This window comes from Temnothorax nylanderi, unplaced genomic scaffold (genome assembly GCF_030848795.1).
Source record: "Temnothorax nylanderi isolate EJ_2023f unplaced genomic scaffold, tnyl_v1.0 TNYL_tig0002_pilon, whole genome shotgun sequence".
NCBI classification, from domain to species: domain Eukaryota; kingdom Metazoa; phylum Arthropoda; class Insecta; order Hymenoptera; family Formicidae; genus Temnothorax; species Temnothorax nylanderi.
In genome coordinates this window covers 4,156,579-4,178,269 of record NW_027249064.1, presented here as the reverse complement: position 1 = coordinate 4,178,269, position 21,691 = coordinate 4,156,579, and the positions used below count along the sequence as shown (strand labels likewise).

At 34.0% G+C, this 21,691-nt stretch overlaps 3 protein-coding genes across 12 annotated transcripts; 1 reads left to right on the top strand and 2 right to left on the bottom strand.

Moving 5' to 3' along the window:
* Nucleotides 1–3,949: 3,949 nt before the first annotated feature.
* On the top strand, nt 3,950–10,029 carry Cych (cyclin H). 6 transcript variants are annotated; one of them, XR_011717663.1, is made up of 8 exons: nt 3,950–4,196; nt 4,508–4,732; nt 4,815–4,988; nt 5,057–5,282; nt 5,366–5,477; nt 5,551–5,700; nt 6,876–6,961; nt 9,677–10,029. XR_011717663.1 is itself a non-coding variant. In XM_071701611.1 (7 exons), the coding sequence occupies exons 1-6, from the start codon at nt 4,080–4,082 to the stop codon at nt 5,690–5,692; spliced, it is 996 nt and encodes a 331-aa protein (XP_071557712.1). In that variant the 5' UTR covers nt 3,950–4,079; the 3' UTR covers nt 5,693–5,700; nt 6,876–10,029. The 6 variants fall into 6 exon arrangements, 2 of the variants coding, with proteins under 2 accessions (XP_071557712.1, XP_071557735.1); XR_011717662.1 differs by having other exon boundaries at nt 6,876–7,027; XR_011717661.1 differs by having other exon boundaries at nt 6,876–7,097.
* LOC139770021 (uncharacterized) lies at nt 5,793–17,593 on the bottom strand. Of its 3 annotated transcripts, none has more exons than XM_071701659.1 (6): nt 15,733–17,593; nt 15,379–15,550; nt 14,867–14,989; nt 10,021–10,244; nt 8,051–8,187; nt 5,793–7,110 (listed from the first exon to the last, which is right to left on the bottom strand). In XM_071701659.1, exons 2-6 carry the CDS (start codon nt 15,548–15,550, stop codon nt 6,900–6,902), a joined length of 867 nt encoding a protein of 288 aa, XP_071557760.1. In that variant the 5' UTR covers nt 15,733–17,593; the 3' UTR covers nt 5,793–6,899. The 3 variants fall into 3 exon arrangements, with proteins under 3 accessions (XP_071557760.1, XP_071557768.1, XP_071557751.1); XM_071701667.1 differs by having other exon boundaries at nt 16,037–17,593; XM_071701650.1 differs by having other exon boundaries at nt 15,379–17,593.
* A 149-nt stretch (nt 17,594–17,742) lies between these two features.
* LOC139769992 (UBX domain-containing protein 4) lies at nt 17,743–21,500 on the bottom strand. Of its 3 annotated transcripts, XM_071701597.1 has the most exons (8): nt 21,123–21,499; nt 20,799–20,933; nt 20,321–20,452; nt 20,019–20,200; nt 19,680–19,952; nt 19,289–19,594; nt 18,974–19,212; nt 17,743–18,807 (listed from the first exon to the last, which is right to left on the bottom strand). In XM_071701597.1, exons 1-8 carry the CDS (start codon nt 21,202–21,204, stop codon nt 18,672–18,674), a joined length of 1,485 nt encoding a protein of 494 aa, XP_071557698.1. In that variant the 5' UTR covers nt 21,205–21,499; the 3' UTR covers nt 17,743–18,671. The 3 variants fall into 3 exon arrangements, with proteins under 3 accessions (XP_071557698.1, XP_071557690.1, XP_071557681.1); XM_071701589.1 differs by having other exon boundaries at nt 17,743–18,798; nt 20,019–20,452; nt 21,123–21,500; XM_071701580.1 differs by having other exon boundaries at nt 20,019–20,452.
* Between the last annotated feature and the right edge of the window lie 191 nt (nt 21,501–21,691).

Genomic DNA, 21,691 nt, shown 5'->3' with positions numbered 1-21,691 from the left:
TCTAAGACAGTCATATTTTCATTTACATAATCTGTACACGCTTCACACGTATGCATTTCTGTACATTTTTTTATTAAATATCCGCAAACATATTTAAAGGCATTTTCTTCTGGTAGTTCCATGTTATGATAATCGTGATTGGGAATATCTAAAATTACACGTGCCGTAGATGGAATAAATTCTGAGGAAGTAGACGGATTCGAACATGACACACCAACTAAACTTAACATGCGATCAGTATCTGCAGCACAATTTTGCGCATCTGAATGTTGTAACATCTTCATACTAAATAATTTTTTAAAGGCACGACTAAATTGTATCGGTGTCGGATTTACAGAATTACCGCCTTGTTGTCTAACACAGCCAAAGAAATTTTCTAAACAATCTTGATTGATTCTTCGTGTCCGAATATGTGGAAAATTATGACATTTTAATTTTTCCCAAAGTTGCATCATGCTATTAATAGTTATTTGCCAACATTCGAAGCAATTAACTTTTACACGAGATCCTTTCTCATTAATTACATTAATAGTTTTTAACAAACATAACATTTCTTCTAAAAATTTAATTTGTTTTTCGCTTCCTGTAAATACTTGCCCATATTCCTTTGGACTATTTAAACTGGAAGAATTTAAAATATCGAATAATTTATCAAAATGGTCGATATAATCTATTGTTCCAACTGCTGCGCTTGGAAGAAGGCCCAAGGGCAAGTAAGTGCACATGCCTGCACACATACGATTACTGAGAACTTGAACAGCGTATGATACTCTCATTTTATCTAAATTATTTGGCTCGATATGCTTTTTAGTTAACTTTGGGACCAATTTTATCCACTGTTTACTGTCTCTGTTATAAAATTCAATAATATAATCCCATGAAGCAACTTTGTTATTTCCAAATTGTATATTATGTTTCAACAAATTATCACGAGTTCTTTTCATTAAATGCGGAGTATCGAATATATATAGTACCTCATGTTCGTCAACTAAAAAGATTGAATTTTGTACAGAAATACCTAATTCTCGGGATAGTTGTGTAAAGTTAGATCCCATGTCCGAAATTAAAGCATGCACAGTAGCACCGCAATGTTGTAATTTACGTATAACATCAAATAGAATAGGTTTCAATACATTAGATTTACATGCATTCTCGACAAAACAAAAGCAAAGGGGAAGTTTCCAATTACCTGCAATGCTACGTGCCATAATAACTAAAACACTTTTTGCAGGTAACGGTTCTTTCTGATCATTACCGGTATCTTGAAAACCAATTATTTCATCTTGTGAAACATTGTAAAATAAATGAGCTTGTAGACTCATTTCATCTATGCACAAAATGCAATGACGTTCTAATAGTGGCAATGAATTTAACTTTACAGCTAACACATCAAAAATTTTATCATTTATACCGGGTTTAATTTGCCACGTTTGTGTAAACTTGTGTAGACTGCGTATGGCAGGTAATGCTAATTCTTTTTGAAGTTCTTTATAACATCGCGGACTTAGAAAGTATATACTTAAAGCGAATTGTTTAAATTCGGAACTATACCGTCTTCCACGTTTGCTTTTAATTTGCGCATCAATTTGGGCAGATAACAATCGTGCGAAAGTTGGAGAAAAAAACTTACAGCCTAATTGACGTAAAATCTCATGGTCCTTAAGCTTCTCTTTTTCTGATTTCTTCTTCCTTATAGTTAAAATCTTCACTTTCTTCTGAAGCCGTCTGTTTCTTTCGTCCAGTGTTTTTACTCTCCCTTGTAATCGTACAATGCGTTGTTGCAATTTTTTCTTCCGCGGACTTTCTTCTCTTCTTATTGAGCGTGTGCTGCTGGACGTGCTCCTATACATAATATATACATATATTATAGCAAAAAAAACAGATAGTAAAACTCTAGAAAGAAAGTTGAAGTATTAATTACAATTTTAGAAATGTCAATAACGAAAAAATATAAAAATAAAATAAACCAAATATTTATTATAAAATCTTGAAAAACTTATATTTGAATATTATAATTAAATAGAGATGGTATTGATAACCTTATTTATTTAAAATTATCTTATATATGCATATATTTCTTATATGTATATGCAGACATGTTAAAATAAGACAAATGTTTATAAAAACAATTACTCTCACGTAATATTATTTATATCTTGTTATATTAAATGCAGAACGCAATTTTTAAAAGAAAAGAAACATAAAATGGAATGTAATAAGTTGTAAGTTTAAATCAAAATCTACAGACTGATTATAAAAAACTGTATAAAAGAAATAATATTATAAAAATACATATGTATGTATATAATGTAAATACAAATACGTACGGCTTAGCAATATGGACATCTTTATCACATTTTGGCATCTGCTCTGTAGGCGGGAATGATTTCGACTGTAAGTCACTGAAACATATCATTTTAGTGTAATATTACTTTTCATTGTAAAATAAAAAGTGTCTAAAAAAGTTAATTATAAGAACAAAATGTATAAAAAAGTTAATTATAAGAAGAAAATACTATCTATAATAGAAAGATAAATACATTTTCAGATATTTAAGTACCTATTTGTTTCCTCTTGTTGTAAAATATAAATATTTTCTTCTTCAGGTAGCTCTTCATCCATCTTTTCATTTGCTGATGTTGTAATACATGCATTGCTATAAATTATATGCAATATCATTAATTAATGTGTATATTATAAAAATATTGTTTGATATTGTTTAATATACAATATACTATTGAATATAAAAAGAAAAGATTATACATTATAAGATGTGTATATGGGCTTACTTTCTTCCAAAAAATATTGTTGGTACAGCATCTGGTTGAAGATGAGCTCTACTCTTACTTATCTTGTACCACTTTTCTTCAAAATGTAAGTGGCACAATCGGTAATTGCGATGGCCATATTCTGCACCCATTGCTTCCAAATCTAATCTTTCACAAGCACGTATCCATTGCAACCATCTGTAAATATTATTCAAATTTGTAAATGTAAAGAATATTGCAATAATATATACATATGCATGCACATAATAATATACATACATTTAGAAATATCAAAATAGTATTTTATAATATGTAAATTTATACTTGTTTTAAAAAATAATAATTAATAAATAAAATCATTATACCTTTCATGTTCCTTTGGAAACCGAAAAAAATGTCGTTTTTCTACAATATTTTTATTGCATTCCCGAACAACACACCACGCGCTTGATTGATGGGCCATCTTTTTCTTCCAGATTATCCCTCAAGATTTCTTCACAAATACCTGCAACAAAGCTAAGACCAAAGTGCTTTTCCTTTATAAGAGAATCGAGAATCTGTACAATTTTTGTACAGATTAACTATTCTCCGTAAAGAAAATAATTTGTTCTCGGTTTTCTTGCACCGTTTACTAAACACCTGTACACTATTCACTGAGGACTTATCACTTCACCACTTTATCACTTTATTATTTCTCGCATCAGATCACATCAATGTCCGTTGCCGCCACTTTCTACTGAACGGCCATTTAAGGCTGCGGTCCACTTGACGCTACAAATGCTTCGAAGCATTCCTTTTCTCCTTTCTTTCAATGAAGAAAGAAGGAGAAGAAGAACGCTTCGAAACATTTGTAGCATCAAATGGACCGCAGCCTAAATGTCCTGCATGGAGCATCTCAACGGTGCTGACAGAGAGCGAAAATACAGAGAAGAAGTGAGCAGAAGTGAGACAGAATATCAGTGCTCTGATTGGTTACATACCTCACACGCGCATGTGCAGTTCATTTTCATCCACGCTGAAATCGGGAGAGTTGCGCTACTGTATGGCTGCGTTCGGAAACGTCACCCGGGTACACACGGGTATACTCCCTTCTCCTTCTAACTCGCTGAGATAGAAAGAGAAGGAAGTATACTCGTGTGCACTCGGGTGACGTTTCCGAACGCAGCCTATATACTGTGCCAATGCCCAATTCTTCAGTTTACAATTTCAGCTGGAGCGTGTTGATTTGTGTTACGTGATTCTGACAATTACTTAATTGCGATTGATTGCGATTCACGTTCGTTTTTCCCTTCTTATGCCCGCGTAGCCAAGATGTTCCCGTATAGCTCGCAAAAGAAATACTGGATGTTTAGCGATGAGAGCGATTTGACCGCTTTGAGGGAGAAAACAAATGCTGATTTTATTGCAAAGCATGGCGCTAATATGACTGTGAGTCTACTTTTTCGTAACTATTTATTTAGAACTGTTGCTTTTTTAAATAACGTTTCTGTACGTCTATTTCTGTGTGTACTTATGACTTCCGGGATCAAGTACCGTCGATGAAAATCTAGGTTATGTGTACATTAAATATATATATATATATGTATAATTAAATATACTTGTGTGTACAAAATACTACTAATTATCAATACTGCTATTATATTGTGAATTTGTTACATTTTTTCTGTATTTATCTCGAATAGCAAATGTAATTAACCAATACATTGTAGTATAATTACAAATGTTTGATTATAATGCAGATGGAGGAAAGGGAGGAACATTTTCTCTCGCACACAGATGAGCGCACATTGCTTCGTTTCTATGAATTACAATTAAGGGATTTCTGTCGTCGATTCAATCCACCGATGCCTCGAGCTACTGTAGCCACTGCCTTACATTACTTCAAAAGGTTTTATCTCAGAAACAGTGTGATGGATTATCATCCGAAAGAGATTTTGGTCACCTGCGTTTATCTAGCGTGTAAAGTAATTATTTTCCTTGATATATAATTTTTTTTATAGTCATTTGTAATTTCAATCTTTTCACACAAAAACTCTTCTATTTTAGGTTGAAGAATTTAATGTCTCTATATCTCAATTTGTAGCAAATATTAAGGGGGATAGAGAAAAAGCATCTGACATAATTCTTAATAATGAATTACTTCTCATGCAACAGTTGAATTACAATCTTACTGTTCATAATCCATTTAGACCTGTGGAAGGGTTGATGATTGATATAAAGGTACATAGTCTTCTGTTGACGTTGTCTTATCTGTGACAGAAGTAAATATCTTGTGCATGCTTTTATAGACAAGGTACACGTCTTTGGAAAATCCTGAAAAATTAAGACAACATATAGATGAGTTCTTAGAAAGGGTTTTCCTGACAGACAGCGTTCTTCTTTATGCTCCAAGCCAAGTTGCGTTGGCTGCAACTTTGCATGCGGCATCCAGAGCTTCCGCAAATTTAGACAATTATGTCACTGACATACTATTCTCGAGGGAGCAATTGGGTGGAATTATAGAAGCTGTGCGAAGTAATGACGTTTTACGTACTGCACGATATTTGCATATATTCTCATTGCATAAGTTATTCATATTTACAAATTAATTTTTATAGAAATACGTTCAATGGCTAAATGTGTAGAACCACCTTCACGAGAAGTAGTAAAAGCTTTAGAGAAGAAATTAGATAAATGCAGAAATCAGGAAAATAATCCTGATAGTGAAATGTAAGTATATTTATATGTAAGTTCAACATTTTTTTTTACGAAGACCACTCGTACAAGTTTGGAGAATTTCTAGATACAAACAGAGAATGCAGGAAATGCTGGATGAAGAGGATTTACAAGATAATGAAAAATATGCAAAGATTATTCAGGATCAAGCGGCCCACGACGATAAGATTTTGGGAGTTAATAAAATTTTATCTCCCTCTGCTTTGTGATAATAAATGTAAGTTTTGTATGATAATAAAATTTCTCATATAATCTCTATAATCTCATATAAATTAAATTATTAAATTATAAAAATCCTGTACACATTCCTACAAAAATTCATTTTTAACTTTATTTTTTTCACTCTTATGATATACATCGAATTTTACAGCGACATTTTCACATTTATCACTAATTTAAATATGTAAATACTTTTATTTTGTTCATTTTCTTTGAAAGTAGTTGCGTCACAAATATTGTATTAAATTTACATATACATATGGTAATATTAAGAAATTATTTTGTATATGTACTATGTACTCTTATAAATGCATGTATAAAAAGATAGTCATACAAATCTAGTAACATTTACCTTTTACCTTATCTTATCCTCTAAACAAATTTCGTACATTGTTGAATTTCACGGCAAATAGGTATATTTGCTTTATCAGAAAATCTTGCGCTAAAAGCAGTTCATTTATATGAGCGTATTTATATTATGTTTCTTATCCGAGTACTTATTACATTTTTAAATTAAATTATTCTCTAATGTTTTTGATTTAATTTATTTCAATATTGCACTATGAAATAATTTAATCCTCTGGGGATGATGAATCCACATATGCGTTCGGCGATAGTTATCTCTTCGTGGAATTTATTATACATATATTTAACGAAAACAATCGGCGTGGCCAATGGAATCATGTATGACTTTGGTAAACATTTTTATTTTACGCTCTCGACACAAGCACCAAATTATCAGTATTGCAATGTATACAAACACGTGTTCCGAGAGTTATTGTGGTAACCAATTAATAAACTTGACTTTATTTGTTTCGGTAATGTATCTCGATTACTCAGAACGCGTCATCTTTTTCATCTATTTTTCAATACGAACATTCACTGATTTCAAAATCTATTTTAAAGTTAAGTCAAATAAAATATTCATAAATAAATAATATATGTTTTATAAAAATAGAGATATTTTATGTAATTTAACTTGAATAACAAATTAAAATAGTGACAGTTATACATTTCGTAATCGATCGGTATCTCGATGTAGTACGCGGTACTAAAAAAAGCTATATAGTTATAAATAACGATTGTTATCGCTGGCAAATAAGTCCGATTTCATAGCCTCATATTGCTCTGTAAGCAAAAAATGATTAATTATTTTTATATGACTGATTACAGATTTAATTTAATGGATCATGAAAATTATGGATCATGATGCCTGAAGTCCAATCTCTGAGTTAGATGATGCGCGATATGACTGGTCGGTATGTTTTGAAAGATGGATGTTTGTTGCCTCATCGATATATTACTAGGCAGTGGTTGAGCAATAGGTAATGCAGGGGGTAACGGTAACGGTGTTAAATGCTGCGGGAGCAATGTTCCTGGTTGCGGTTGTCCTGGGTAATTGAAGAACCTACAAAGAGACATACGTTAATGTACCACAAAATTCTAATCTATATTTGACTGATTAAGGACAGTGCAATATCATAAGACAAAATGCTCTATCTTTGTTTCTTTTTTACATTATGGGATTAACGTGTTTAAATCACCTTTTTTATTCTTTTTCATATATGATTGATTTCGATCAATGCTTTTTCTAAATAAGTGCTTTCTGAATTTTAATTGTGGTTTGGAATAAGTCAGATCTTTTTCTGCAACTTTAATTTCTCGTAACTTTTGATAAAAATTATAATTTTTCAAAATTAATCGATCAAATCATATATCCATTTCTGAAAAGATTAAAAAGATTATAAAAGTTCGTCAGTATTTTCCACGAAAAAGGTACATAAAGATAAAAAACATGATTTTATAAAAGATCACTTCAAAGATTTTGTCATCGCAATCTGACATTCTTTACAATGATTTGCAATTCTCTTTTTCATGGTTTATTTCAAATCAAAGCTAGTAGAGGATTTGGCATTATTATATCGATATGGAAGATTGTAGAGAGAGAGAGAGAGAGAGAGAAAATTATTTTGAAAAATAAAATAAACAAAGTATTGTTTTTGTTCGTGTTTTGTTGATTTTTATTGAAATTTCATTTGTATGGACTTTCTATTGTTTTTACTTTATCATTTTTATTAACATTTTATATATTTATATAGTTGCAGATATATTGTTTATTATGATCCACGCAAGAACTATATATTTAATTTTTTTTTAAATACAATTAAGCATATCTAAAAATTATTTTTAATTGCTCAAAATTGCATCTTATTCTTTAATTAAGAGATACGGTAGCGTTTATATAAATATCTAATTAGCAATAAAATCTTGTGAGACAAACAGTATATTTTTTACAGGGAGAGAAAAGCTTTCGTTGGAAATGATTGTATTTTTTATTAGATCTATACCATAAACGATCACCGACAAAAATGGGTCGTGGTGCTGGAATTCCTAAGCTCGAATAGTATTGCTGCGCCAATAGTTCGACGTCATTAGTGTACTTTCTTTTCCATTTAGTCCGTCTATTTTGGAACCATATCTTTATCTGTAAAAGATAAAATTAATAAAGATTTACGTGTGATGCACAAAACATAGAAGTCAGTTAATTAGAGTATTTAGACTAACTGAGATTAAGTATTAATTGCGGATTTGTTTTTAAAAGTTGCAGCTTCCAAACCTTCGAAAGTTTTTGACAATTCAATACATATGTGCCACAATTAAATATAAATAAGGAAAGAAATAGCAATTTAAAATAACATATTGTTTGTAAATGAGTACGAGGTTTATAAACGATACGGATAAATACATTTTAAATCTTTATTTTATGTATTAAATTTTATATGTTAAATCTCATAAAATTGTTAAAACATATTGTCTTTTTTGTAACGTCCAATTTTAATAAATAGTAGCATATTGTAGACCGTAGAAAAATCATGTCATCTCTTATACAGATCAAAATTTCTCAAAGAGTCTCTAGCAGCCAGTTCGCGAACATAAGGGGCCGACGACGTATTCTAATTAAAAAATCGACGCCTCTCCGGTTCGTCGCCTCGACGGCGCGCAGCAGCCGTCGCTCGGTACATTTCGTTCCGCGGCGGATGCAAGCCTCGCGACGACGGAACGTACGAGATGGGCTTGCGAGAAGGGGAAAATAGGGGTTCTCCCGAACTGGCTCGTTAACTCCGAGAAATATTGTGACAGTTATGTCTGCGGCACGACGCGTCTCTTTCTTGCCTCTGATCCGTCGTCCGATCGTTCTTCCTTTCGACCGCGATTGCGAGAGATAATTATCCGGCTCGTTCGCGATATTTCGACCGGCGCTGGCAATTATTGCCGGCAAGCAACTGGTCGGCGATGACGGCGTGGCGCAATCTCGGCGATGGCGAATATTCTGGGGGTGCGGGTCGTAAATTAATTAGTTTAAAGCGCGGGCGAGTATCACGCTACAAAGTACATTGCCGAGACTTAGGCAACCATTGCACTCTGCGAGCAATCGTCATGTCGGGAAATTATAGAGTGCTCTTTCGGGACCGGTTAATATTAGAAGATAATATCGCCACGGAAAGCCCGTGGCGTGATTACATATTTCCTGCCGATGCAGGAATTGGAGCGAGATTTCAACGCAGAAGGAAAATTATCAAATCATGCGTTTTAGACTAACGTTATAAAACTATTAAATTATCACATTTATATGAATATGATTATGCGATCATTTTTAATATGCTGCTTCTTCCATTCCGTGAAATACTTTTGCCTAAATCTTTCTTTACATTATATTTTAAACACTATATAGCATATCGAGTTCCGGTTATGTAGAATAAAAAAACTTTCGGAAAGGTTAAATACGTAATAAAAAGTTTCCTTCCATAACAGTTCGCGGGAAAGAAGGGTAGAAGTGCTAATTGGTTTTAAAGGACGATCCTCCCCCATGGCGCCGTGACCTGGCGCCTGCACATATGGTGCTTCATAGGCTCATAATTTAGAGTCAGTTGATTTTAAAGAACTCCAAGTACAAGAGACTTAAACTCTTTCAGGTGCTGAGGAAAGTCTACGGAAGTCAAAGGCATTATCGCAATTTATTGAGTACAATATCCTGTTTTGGGACAACCGCATCGATCTTCCGTGTTCTGATCCAATTAAACGCAACATAAAAATATACTGGAATAGTTGGCAGCAGAATTAGAATTAACAGCTATTATTATTATTTATTATTATTAGAATTAATAGAGTGTTTGTAAGAGCATTAGGATAAAAGGGATTTATGGGACTTATTGTTAGTTTTAAATTAAAATTGTGAATAAATAGCTTCTTCTAAAAAGCAGTTAAGAAGGATGTATTGAACATAAGTATTAATATAAGATAAGTAATAAATATTTACTTGTGTTTCCGTGAGCTTTAAATTTTTGCTCAGCTGCAGCCGTTTTGCCACACTCAAGTACTTGTTCCTTTCGAATTCCGCCTCCAAGGATTTAATTTGCGTGGCGGTGAACGCCGTGCGTGGCCTCTTCTTCCTTTCATCGTCGCTAATAGCGGCGGTCTTCTCCTGCGTGTCCCTGTCCGCGCTCGTGGTTGAGTTCGCACCACTGCTGCTGGTGCATGCTTCTGTAAAAATATTCCGCCCCTTTTTAAATCGAGATAAGAGTAACGTGAACAAAACAGCTCCGCTGAGATACGAGCTTTTTACTCTTAAAGCTATTTTGCAAGCAATTAACAACGGCATGTATCAACGATGACACTTATGACAGGCGAAAGGCGCAATCGGGCCTTAATACTTGAGTCGTGTAAACGCCTCTTTGATGATCAGATGCATATATCGGTATCGAAAGTAAGCCATCTCAAATACGGACCGATTAAGTAACTGCAAATTACAACGCGTAAGTTCTTCAATATGGAAACGAGAAAGTATCGCAGCGGAATGCGAGTAATTGATGCGAGCATCGAAATCGCGTCATCATTCACTTGAAACCCGTTGTATACACGTCGCGGACACTATATCTTTATTCTTTTAATCGCTTTTGAATGAAGTAAATAACACGCGCGAACCCATGCCGTTGAATGTGAGCGGACTGCAATTACCCTCGTGGAATTTTCTTTCTCATCAATCTCGGGACTTTTTGTACGTCGAAGTTGTTTATATTTATATTTATCCCGGCTTACAAGACTTGCCGTACACGATGTCGCGCCGCGTGTCGCGAAGAATGTCTTCGGGCTCGCTTTTAGACAGTTGGTAACAAGACCGCGCTCTTTTAAGCGTCGGAGAATCATCTTCTAATTATCTGCCCATTCGTCATCCGACGAAAAAGTGTGGCATCGCAACGGCCGACTAAGCTTGCGATAAACACTGAGAATATTATGCTACTAATTCTACTGATTATCACTGAAATAATCTCGATACTTCGACAATAGTTTTTTAAGTTTTTTTTTTCTAAACAGCAATACTAATTAATTTCATAAAATATTAAATCTAAAAAATATTAAAATCTATAATGCGCTGTGAAGATTAAAAATAAGCAGTCAATAATTAAATACGCTGGAAAAGTTGTACTAATTTAAGATTAAAACTAGAATAAAATTAAGAATAAAAACTGGCAATTATGAAAAATTTTGAAATAGAAAGACAACGTCTGCCCCATAATCATTTAAACCTATTGGCATAAGTTATTTCGATAGAGTCGAAAACTATTAAACTTCTACTCAGAAGAACGGGAAGGAGCCGTTCAACTTACGGTTCAGGTGGTTTCTCGTGTGCCACACGACAATAAATATTCCGAAAAAGCTATTCGCGGCGACATTATGCCAAGAAGCGCCGTTTACTAGCTACTAATTGTCAGATGGCGACGTAATTGTCGCGTTTCTCGCGCCTTTTTCGTGGCTTTCTCGCCTATAGCCGTACCGCAGAATTGTCGGCTAAAACTGTACCGCCTCTAATTCACTTCGCGCGAAACGCACTACCGACGTGCACACTCGATGCAGTTATCCATGTCTTAAAAGAGAATCATGTCCGCCGTTGCAGCAGTGGTAATATTTCGTTTCTGGATTACCGTATAGCGCTTTTAAGTACGCTTGCAAATTATGGTATTGAAACTCCATTTATTACGAAAACGTGCAAATTTTTTTGTTCTAATAAATATTAGCATTACTTTTTACACATCAGTGCACAGTAATGAACAATAAAAAAACAAGTTGATCAAAATTATTTAACCTGTGTAAAGTTAGCCCCTCCAACATTAAAAAAAAAATAATTTTCTTATAGCTCATTCGATTGCTGATCGTTTGCACAGCTATACATATTTCGAATTTAAATATTAAATAACATTCTGGAAGATTATTATGATATACCATTAAGATGTGATGCATATAAAATTATCACAATCTGCTCTCGCAACCGGAAGGATGCGGAAAAAAGAGGAAGAAAAGAGTCTGCAAGGGGCGAGTCTCGCACGGCTCATTTGTCGTCGAGTTTCTGACTCGGTTGCATTGACGAACGAGCTCTGGAAAGGCGGTAGGAAAGGATTGGTGCGGAGGAAGCGGCCGCAAAAAGGAGTCGACGACACGGAGGGCAAAGAGGAGCGAAGCTCGAGGGACAGGAACACGTTGGACGTCGCGGAAATAGAATACCACGCCTTCTAGTTTACCTAATTGCCGCGAGCCACAGCGAACTTGTCCCCTAATTATTCGGTGATGAATGGCACGAGGACACGCAGAAGTGCGCGATAAAGCGCGGCCAAATCTCATTCGTCTGACGTTGCTAGCCATTTTATACTCGCAATCGACCCCGGAGTATAATTAATTCGCACGCGAGCCGCGACGATTGGCAAATCTGCCTCGAAAATGACTTTACGACTGGGTTTTTTGTTACCACTCAAGATCTTAATATCCAAACAGTAAAATCACTTAAATCAACGAACTTATTAATAATTTAGGCAAGAAAATATATTCGAAAATTCAATCTGACATTTAAAGATGTCAGATTAATACTTAAATTTCTACGACACACCCTTCTATTTTAACATCATTCATTAATATTTTGATAGATATAATATTCGAGAATAAAAAATTAAAATTATACTGATATAGGTGTTATGTACATATATGAATGCAAAATTATCGCTCGATATCATAATGGGCTCATTTAAGAAGCGCTTCTCTGGTATCACCCCTTGCCTTTATGCTGTTCTTTCACGAAGATTTACGTGCTGCGTTGACGGCTTTGTAGTTGAACGCGACATCCCACATATCTCAGTCCCAACACACGGCGCAAACGGAGAATTGTCCTTTCCTTAGATCTCGAATTTATCGCGTCGGCCATTACGGCGTGTAAATCACGATGCAGTTACGTGCCCTCGGATGGAAATTAGTCGTTAAGGTCCTCGAGGGCGTGTGAGATGTCGCGGAATTGAGTCGCTCGATTCTCATATTAATTATCCGTAAAACGTAAGCCGGTTTTCCATTATGCCGCGTCGAATAACGATTGAAATATATTAAAAGCAATACTGTCTCTAGCCTTCTAGCAATCGTATGTTGGTATAGTAATTATTCTCGGAAATAATTTTATCTGAAAAATTTGCTGAGCAAATTATAGTAGTGTATAAAATGAACTGCATGTAATAATAATAAATTAATCGTTACGTTTTAAGAGAAGCTTTCCCGAACTTTCAAGTTTACAGAGTTGCGATTGAAATTTCAAACAATTCCAGTGATTTAGCACATTTTAAAAGTAACATCTCGAAAGAATTTCGAAGAAATCTTATTAGCACCGTTCTTTTACTGTAAGTAAGAGAGTTGCCGCATTTCCATGGTAGAATTAGCAGGGGAGACAGATAAATAGTGGACGAAGAGCAGAAACATTGAGTAGGCGTGGAGCCTGCAGGAAGTAATGGATCAAACTCACAGGCGACGGTCCTCTTCGTGCGATCGTACAGATTCGTTACCGCAAGAGGAGTCTCGTGTGGATTTTATAACAATTAGTTCCTCTAGGATCCGTAATAATGTTTCCAGCTAACCGATCCAGGAACCGAAAATCGGTTCCGGCGGATGGCGATATAATTCTTGGCGAGCTCAAAAAGCTTGAAGAATCTTTGAAGATTTTACATGCATGTGCAAGCATATACTTATCATTTTTTCTATTAACATCATCAAGAATCTACGCGGATAATATATTGCGAATAAAAATTCGAAAACTCTTTTCACCGAAAACATATAGGCAACTGTTAACGTCAAATATCAATATAAAAGTTTGCTTTTTGAAGACAATCTATTCACTACCTGTTAAATGTGTAATATCATTTCCTTTGAAGTCGTAACTTCAGAGAAACATCGCTCAACAGTATCTCTTCTACAATCAACGTGAAAAGATTATAATGTTTAGAGATTTGATTATCTTTAGTAGAATTGTTAAAATATCAGAATCTTTTTGAGTTAAATTTGCGTAACTACGATACTACGCAGATATCATTAACATTTGATTAAATGACTTTGACATATCACACATGGGAGTAATATTTGACGGTTAAAAAACACAGTATAGCGAATATCAATGAACATGACTTTATCTGATTTGAGAGAATAAATACATGAATTAAATTTTTCTCAACGAAATGTACCTATATGTGGCGTTATTGGCTGTAATAATTTCAATGACTATTATCGACAAATTCAAATATTAGGCCAAATTTTTATGTCTGCTTTCGCTCGAATCTTCTTTTGGGAATTTAACAAAATAAATACAAGTGTTTTACACCTGTGTAAATTTTGGCATTGGCGTTCACATAAATGAAATTATTTTCGCACATATCTAATAAAATGCTGTTGAACATTTAAGACATTGTTTATTTAATATAGTTGTATTTAAAAAATAAAATGTATCCGTTATTTCTTTGGATACTTCTTTAAATATTAAATCTATCTTATTATAATAAATGAGCCGAGAAAGTAGTTCTAAATAAATGTTGATCTTAATCTGCTTAATCAATTTTGAGATATTAAATATAGTAATTTAAACATCTAAAAAATGCGATTAAAAGTGAGATACAGTTATATTAATGTCAATTTTTGATGTCTTCTTTCATAATATTTGCTTCTTGCAGGGAAAATATTCTTTATCGTTGCTTTAATTCAAATTAAAGCAATAAGAAAAAGAGAATGTTCTTTCAAGTAAGACATTATAGATATTTATGCGATTGTCTGAAAATGTAGTAGAGCGTAATGATACTAATGAAACTCACCATAATACATCTCTGGCTCAGGAGATGTCGAGCATACCATGTCAGTATCGTCGAGCTCAATTTCCTCCGCCATTGACATGGATGAATCGGGTGCAACAACCATTCTCGTCTCCAATTCATTATCTGGCAAATGTAATTAATTTATTTAATCCTCGCCATGGATTGTGTTACATCGAGATTGCTTACAAAATCTATTACAGTCAAAAAAGAATGCACGTTTTTAGAAAAATTATCTTTTGTTATGTAAGAATGAAATATATCATTGCATTAATCAAAAATTTATTTTAAAAATGGTATCATGTGCTTTATATCACATTATGTAGTACAATACTTATTAGAGATTATTGTTAATCATATCATACGAAGAGACGAAAGTAACAATTTTTAACAATAATAGAATAATTCAAGAATTTGTTGAATAAAAGGAAAGCGGAAACAAACTACTCATTAGTTTCTCTAAAGACGATTAACAACCGACTGTAATAGGAATTAGAAAATTTTTTATCACTCACCTTCTTGGCAAAGCAAAGACAAGTCGGTGTGTTGTGAGAACTTATTTTGTTCTTCATCTATCTTGCTCGGTGCCAGTAGTCTCTCGATGCTGAAAGAGCACAATTTCGGATTTTCCGCAGAGTCGTTCGTTCCCTTTGACGAATCTGATTTTTTCATCTCTTCATCAGACATCTTAAACATATTTTGTCAAGACAATACTCAGAATATTCTGCTATATATAATAGCATCTATAAAATTTTCTCCGATATATTCTCGGGTGAATACCCCGCGTTCGAAATTAATTCTTCAACTGATATTAGTTCTTCAAGGATCAGATTTTTAAGTTCTTTTTATTAATCTTGAATAGCACTCACTTTTTTTCTTTAAAAAAACGCGGCTTATGTTATTCAATCGGCGTCCCAAGAATCAGTCAATTTACGATAGAACTTCACCAAAGCTTGATTGCACGATTTTGATATTTCACTATAGCATCCCCTTTTACTAATTAATATGTTACTTTTACATTTTAATTAAATGAAACATGAGAAAACGATGATACCGGCAACAATAACCGAAAGAATCGACAACAAAGCTCTCTGGTTACATTGGTACCCCCTTGATCTGTTCGGAAGATTAGAGCCGAAACCAGTCGGTGACTGTTTTGTCGGGGTTACTCACGGTGTCCAACAATATTTTTTTGGCACTCAAGTCAAATTCTTCGTTCCTTGAGGCGGTATCCTAAAGCCACGTGCTCACAACGTCATCGCGAGGTCAACCAATCGCACAAACCTCTGGGCGGGTCTTGGCAAGCACGTGCGTTTCTGGAAGGAGCTTTTAATGATCTCGTATCGCGAGACGGTAGCGACCACTAAACGGTGGTAATGAGGGTACTATAAATTTCTGTCACTGCCACGGAACGCCGTTTAATAATCATGATAGGCAACAGATGTGATGCGAAATTGATTCAGTTATAAAGCCTGACATAATTTAATAGAAAGAAGAGAGAAAAAGAAAGCTGTCATAGATTTCGGCTGAATCTATCCGGTTGAAAGGCATAAAAATACTTACATAAATAGTATGTTTAAATAATAATGACTGAATCAGACAAATTTAAAAAAATACTTTTATACATTATTACTATATCATGTTAAAAATGAGTTTAATTAGTTATTTAGTTGATTTAAAGCGCAACAGAAGTAATGTTCACAAAAATATATGATTATATCATATGGAAAATGTGTAACATTTAATTTAATAACTATACGTTATTGTCTACAATTAATTCGATAATATGACACTGCTTAATGCATTCGACAAATGCATTCATGCTATTAAACCGCTATTTCGGTGACTATTTGACGCTGGTAGTTATTGCGAAGAAGATCATCTTTCTTATGTGCGGTGCACATATTTACGGATTATCGTATATAATAATGAGATCGTTTTGAGTGCGTTGCCCAAAACAAAAACTAGGTCTTCGGTATATTATTAGACACCGCTAAGAAGCGGCGTCCCGCGAATATCCGCGAATTTACATCATACTGCCATTTCGGTGCGTACTTGCTCCTTCGTTTGATATAAACTATGATTTTAATGAGATTATATTCCTGATCATGTACATCTTAATGCACACGATATATATGAAGATAACGAAATAAATTACACAAATTTCTCTCTTAAACTTTAAACTTATAATCTACTCGTAATTCCATCGCGCAAATCGGTTTTTTAAATAATTTTTGAGCTAATAAAATATATATGATTTAAAATCTTTAATTATAATAATAAATAATTTTTTTATATAGAATTGCTCCTTAAAATGTTTGCCTCGATCAGAGATCAAGTGCCATTTTATTTGATTTATACGAAGGATTTTGTGAAGCGCAGACAGAGTTCCCTAGAAACTGTCAGTGGGTGTGACTGCGTGATCATGTTACCGATGTATAGTACCGCTCTGATAGACTTTTGCCGCCTCACATTCAGAAAATTGAAACCTTTGCGGTGGCTGGTAAGCCAAAATGTTTGTTAATTTCACGCTTAATTGGCGAGTGGCAAGTGCAACAGTTAAGATATATCATCATTCCTCTTAAACATGTCCGCCGCAACATGGAACGACAGGTTCCTGGCGTTTGTTTTCTCTCGCCTTGAACATATTTTTGGAGTCGTGTTTCAACACATGAAAAATCTTCTGTAAACGCACTATCGTACATATATTGAGCTGATATTGTATCATGTTTGATATACAAAATTTTGAGAAGCTATTAAATTAAGGTATAATTTAATATCAATAACAGTCATTAATGCTTTACGATAAACATAATATATAATATGCATATTTCATGTTAAGCATGTACGGAAAAGGATTTAATTCAATCAAAACGAGATCATGAACCTTTGTATTTATTTCTTTAGGACAGGCCTACATCTCATTCGTATCCTGTGCTCATTTGCTATCTTCAGAAAATAACCACCCCTAATTATATTATTTCGCATAAAGACATTTACATGTATGGATTCCGATATCTAGTTATTTCGACTATGTAATTGTATTAACTCATAATTACATTCTTATTATACTACAAAATATAATGAAAAACAATGAATATTAGTAACATTATCAACAAAAAGTATATTCATCGAATCTTAATATAATTAATTGTCGCAATCTTTAACCGCACTCAGATAACATCCCATTGCTTTCCGAAATTAAAAGGAAAAATTTAATCAGATAAAAGAAGAAAAAAAACTTACATTCATCGAACTTGCTCTCAATAAATCTATATAAATATTAAAATTTCAACAATCTAAAATCAAGACATTCGCGAAACTTTTGTAGAGCACACGATGTTTTTTTAACGAGCCTTTTCGCATTTGGTCCATGTATCACTTGTAGCTCAATATATTTCCACGATCTTTTTCTCAAAATGTATTTTACCATTTATTATAATGCATTAATGTTACACACTTCAGCATTATAACAAATGTTATATTATGATAACAATCCAGATACAATGTTCACATTATTGCTAATTGTGATATCAATTGTAATATCAATTGTAATATCAATTAACAAATACTCGTTCTTGTAATGCTACATTACGAACATTTAAACATTTATGACAGAACTCGCTTGTTAAAACTTAATGCTTGTGCATTAATAAAATATGTTGCAGATAAGTTTTGTACAATAGAGAGTGAAAAGTCGAATATATTAATTAATAATTAGAACATAACGATTTATATAACGGGAATAGTAATTGCATGATTGAATAGCGATTGCTTCCAATGTGACTGGAGCGAGATTTACATTACTTTACATTTGCTGTGTGGAGTTACCGTTCCAAGTGTTATTCTCATCACTATCATCCCCACCTGAATGTAATCTGTGTATATTCCCTTGCGCTCTGATTGTAGTTCCTCCTTGATTACCCAAGTATCTTCTAAACAAACTGCATCATGAATAGAAATGTTTATTTAATATATTAAAAATTATATATTTCGTACAATTTTGTTAAATATATTTAAACACCATGTAAATACATGTACATATAGCTCTATAATCACGCCTGTGTATGTAAGAGAGAGATTGTTTAATATATTTATTGGGAAACCTACCCCGATTGAACTACATTTTGCTGATTCGGTGAAATAGCTCTATCAGGATTATTCGTCGTTTCTACAGAATCATTGCTGGAATCGCCACGTTGTTGATTCGCGTCTCCATTAGTGCCAGAAAAGTAACCTACTATATAATTGTAAATACGAATAACGGGTGTGAAAAAGGACCATATGAAGCGAGAGAAGAACCCAACGTCTTGTGTTGAACGGTGAAGAACCACCTTTGTGACATTAGACTGGAAGCATATAAAAAGATATAAAGTGAATATAATTAAAAGTGTAATATTTTACAAAAAATCTCATTTTACTTACATTTTTCAAAGGAAGAATTAGAATAACGGCGGTTGGAACTAATTCAAGTTCCAGAAGGGTTTTGTCATTTTCCTCATTAGTCAATTCTCTTCTGGGAAATGATGTCGACATGGCGAAATGTCGGAAAGGTAAATCGATGTTTTCGGCAACGTAGGTGCGTAAGGTGCGCAAAGTGTTGGATGGTTCAAATTGTCCTGTATGGGAATTGCCGGACGGTAGTCTAAATTGAATTCTGGTCACAGTCACGTTACTAGGTGTCGGATTATATTTGGGTTGCTCTTGACATTGCGGCTGTTGCATTTGTTGCTGTTAAAGAAAATGAAAGGAATACTTTTAAGTTATTCTAATATAATATAAAATAAAAATCATTAATGATTAAAACAATGCCAACCTGCAGCGCAAGCTCTTTTTGTTTTCGTTCTAGTTTATCTTGAGCGATTTGTTGCCTAACTTTCTCGCGAGCTGCAGTCTCTGCAGCCTTTTCTCGCATCCTTTCCTCTTGAGCTTGTTTTATCTCTAAGTTTTGCTGCGTTTGCCGGATTTTTTGCACGTCGCGCCCCATCTTGCGTCGTTCAATCTCGCGTTCTCGTTCTTTTTTCTGCTCCTCGTCTAGTCGTTGTTTTCGTTGGAGCTCAATTAACTGTCGTGCCCTTTCGAGCTTTTCCTAAAAATGTGACAAATATTACTTGTTGTTCAAAAATTATACTGATATCGTTAATGATCTACATACCTCAGTTGTCAATTCCTCATTTTGATTAGCTTGGTTAGCTTCAGCATTTATCTGTGCTGATGCCTCATTATTGTCTCGATCCCCTGTGTTTAATGAAGTTACAGCCTTTGCTGCATCTTCTGTGACATTGTTTTCATTTGAGATATCTGATGTAACCGATTCTGTTATGTCAGAAGTTAAATCTGTATTTGGATTGGAATTGTTATCATTTATGTTAGTAGTCTCAACGGCATTATTATTACTGCTGCTACTGGCAGCTTTTTGTTCCGCATCAATTAAGTTTAATGAAGATTGTTTATTACTCTTCCCTGCCTTTGCCAGCACATCATCAATTTTGGATTCTAATTCAGCTGCAGTTGCACTGCCAGCAACAATTTCCAGTGGCGTGCCATTTTCCCCAATGAAAAATAAGGATGGTACTGGTACCAATTGATCTGATGGTTTAATTTAAGGAAAATTCTTAAAAATATGGATTAATTAAACTAAATAATATTAACCCTCCATGTACACACGTGAGTCTACAGTGTCCGAGCCAAAGTGACATCCGCTTGTAACTATATAGATGGCAAGCAAAACAAAACCAATGTTTAAACGTTTATAAAAATAACTATGAAATCATCAACTACAATGTAGATAGATGTTGCATGAATTTTCAGATTTTTTAAAATACTTTAAAGTAGGAAAAGTAATGTCAAACATGACAGACCACGCGTTCATATGGAAAGATACTAGAAAAACATATGCACTCAGCAGTAAGATAAATATTATATAAAAGGATACAGATCTGCGCAAAGAATCTGTAGGCCTCGGACCCACTTTCTAATCTTATAGCTACAAAATGCTCTCCCTCCAGACGGGAAGAGACTTCTGTAGCATCAATTGCCTGGGCAAGTTGCACCGATGTGTCATCTTTGCCTAAAAGAACATTATACCAATATCTGTGTGACTGTTTAAATTTATATGGCTGATCTGATAAAGAATACATTTTGTGTACTTCACATATTGTATCTGTCACGTATCTGTACGTCGTATCAGGTTTAGAAAGATGATTTGAGTCCGACTAAACTGGACTCAATTCTAACCTAGAAATCTGATTACACACACCTTCGATAAACACGACGAAAACTGCCTTCCTCGACTTCGACGTCGCAACCGCCTCGTTAATACTTCCCGCAAACCACTTCATTATATGACAATATACGTATATTTCGTTTCCTTATGTTCTTTAACAATATTGATGACGTAATGAAGAAAACTGCAGAGTGAAATACTAGAAATTTTGCGATGGACCTGGCCACGACAGCTACGACACTTCAAATTCTGAGTAACGTTCAGATAGGTGTATGATGAGTCGTCACTCTCTACTGTTTTCTGATGACGACTCACGACAATGATTTTACCCCCACCTATCTCTAAGCTGAGACTTGAAATCTTCGTTTGTTGTATATGTGTAGAATATTTACTTGCCAACTGCCACTTTAATATCTGCAGTAATTACATATATAAATATATAATTAATTGATATATATATGTATATCAGTATTCAAAACGGAGTGCTCTACTTTTGGATGATCGAATTTATAATGCTATTGGTGGCATATCTGGACTATTTTTTTAATAGAATCTTTGTTATAAGCCAAACCTAATATAGAGATATATAAACATCTTTGTTT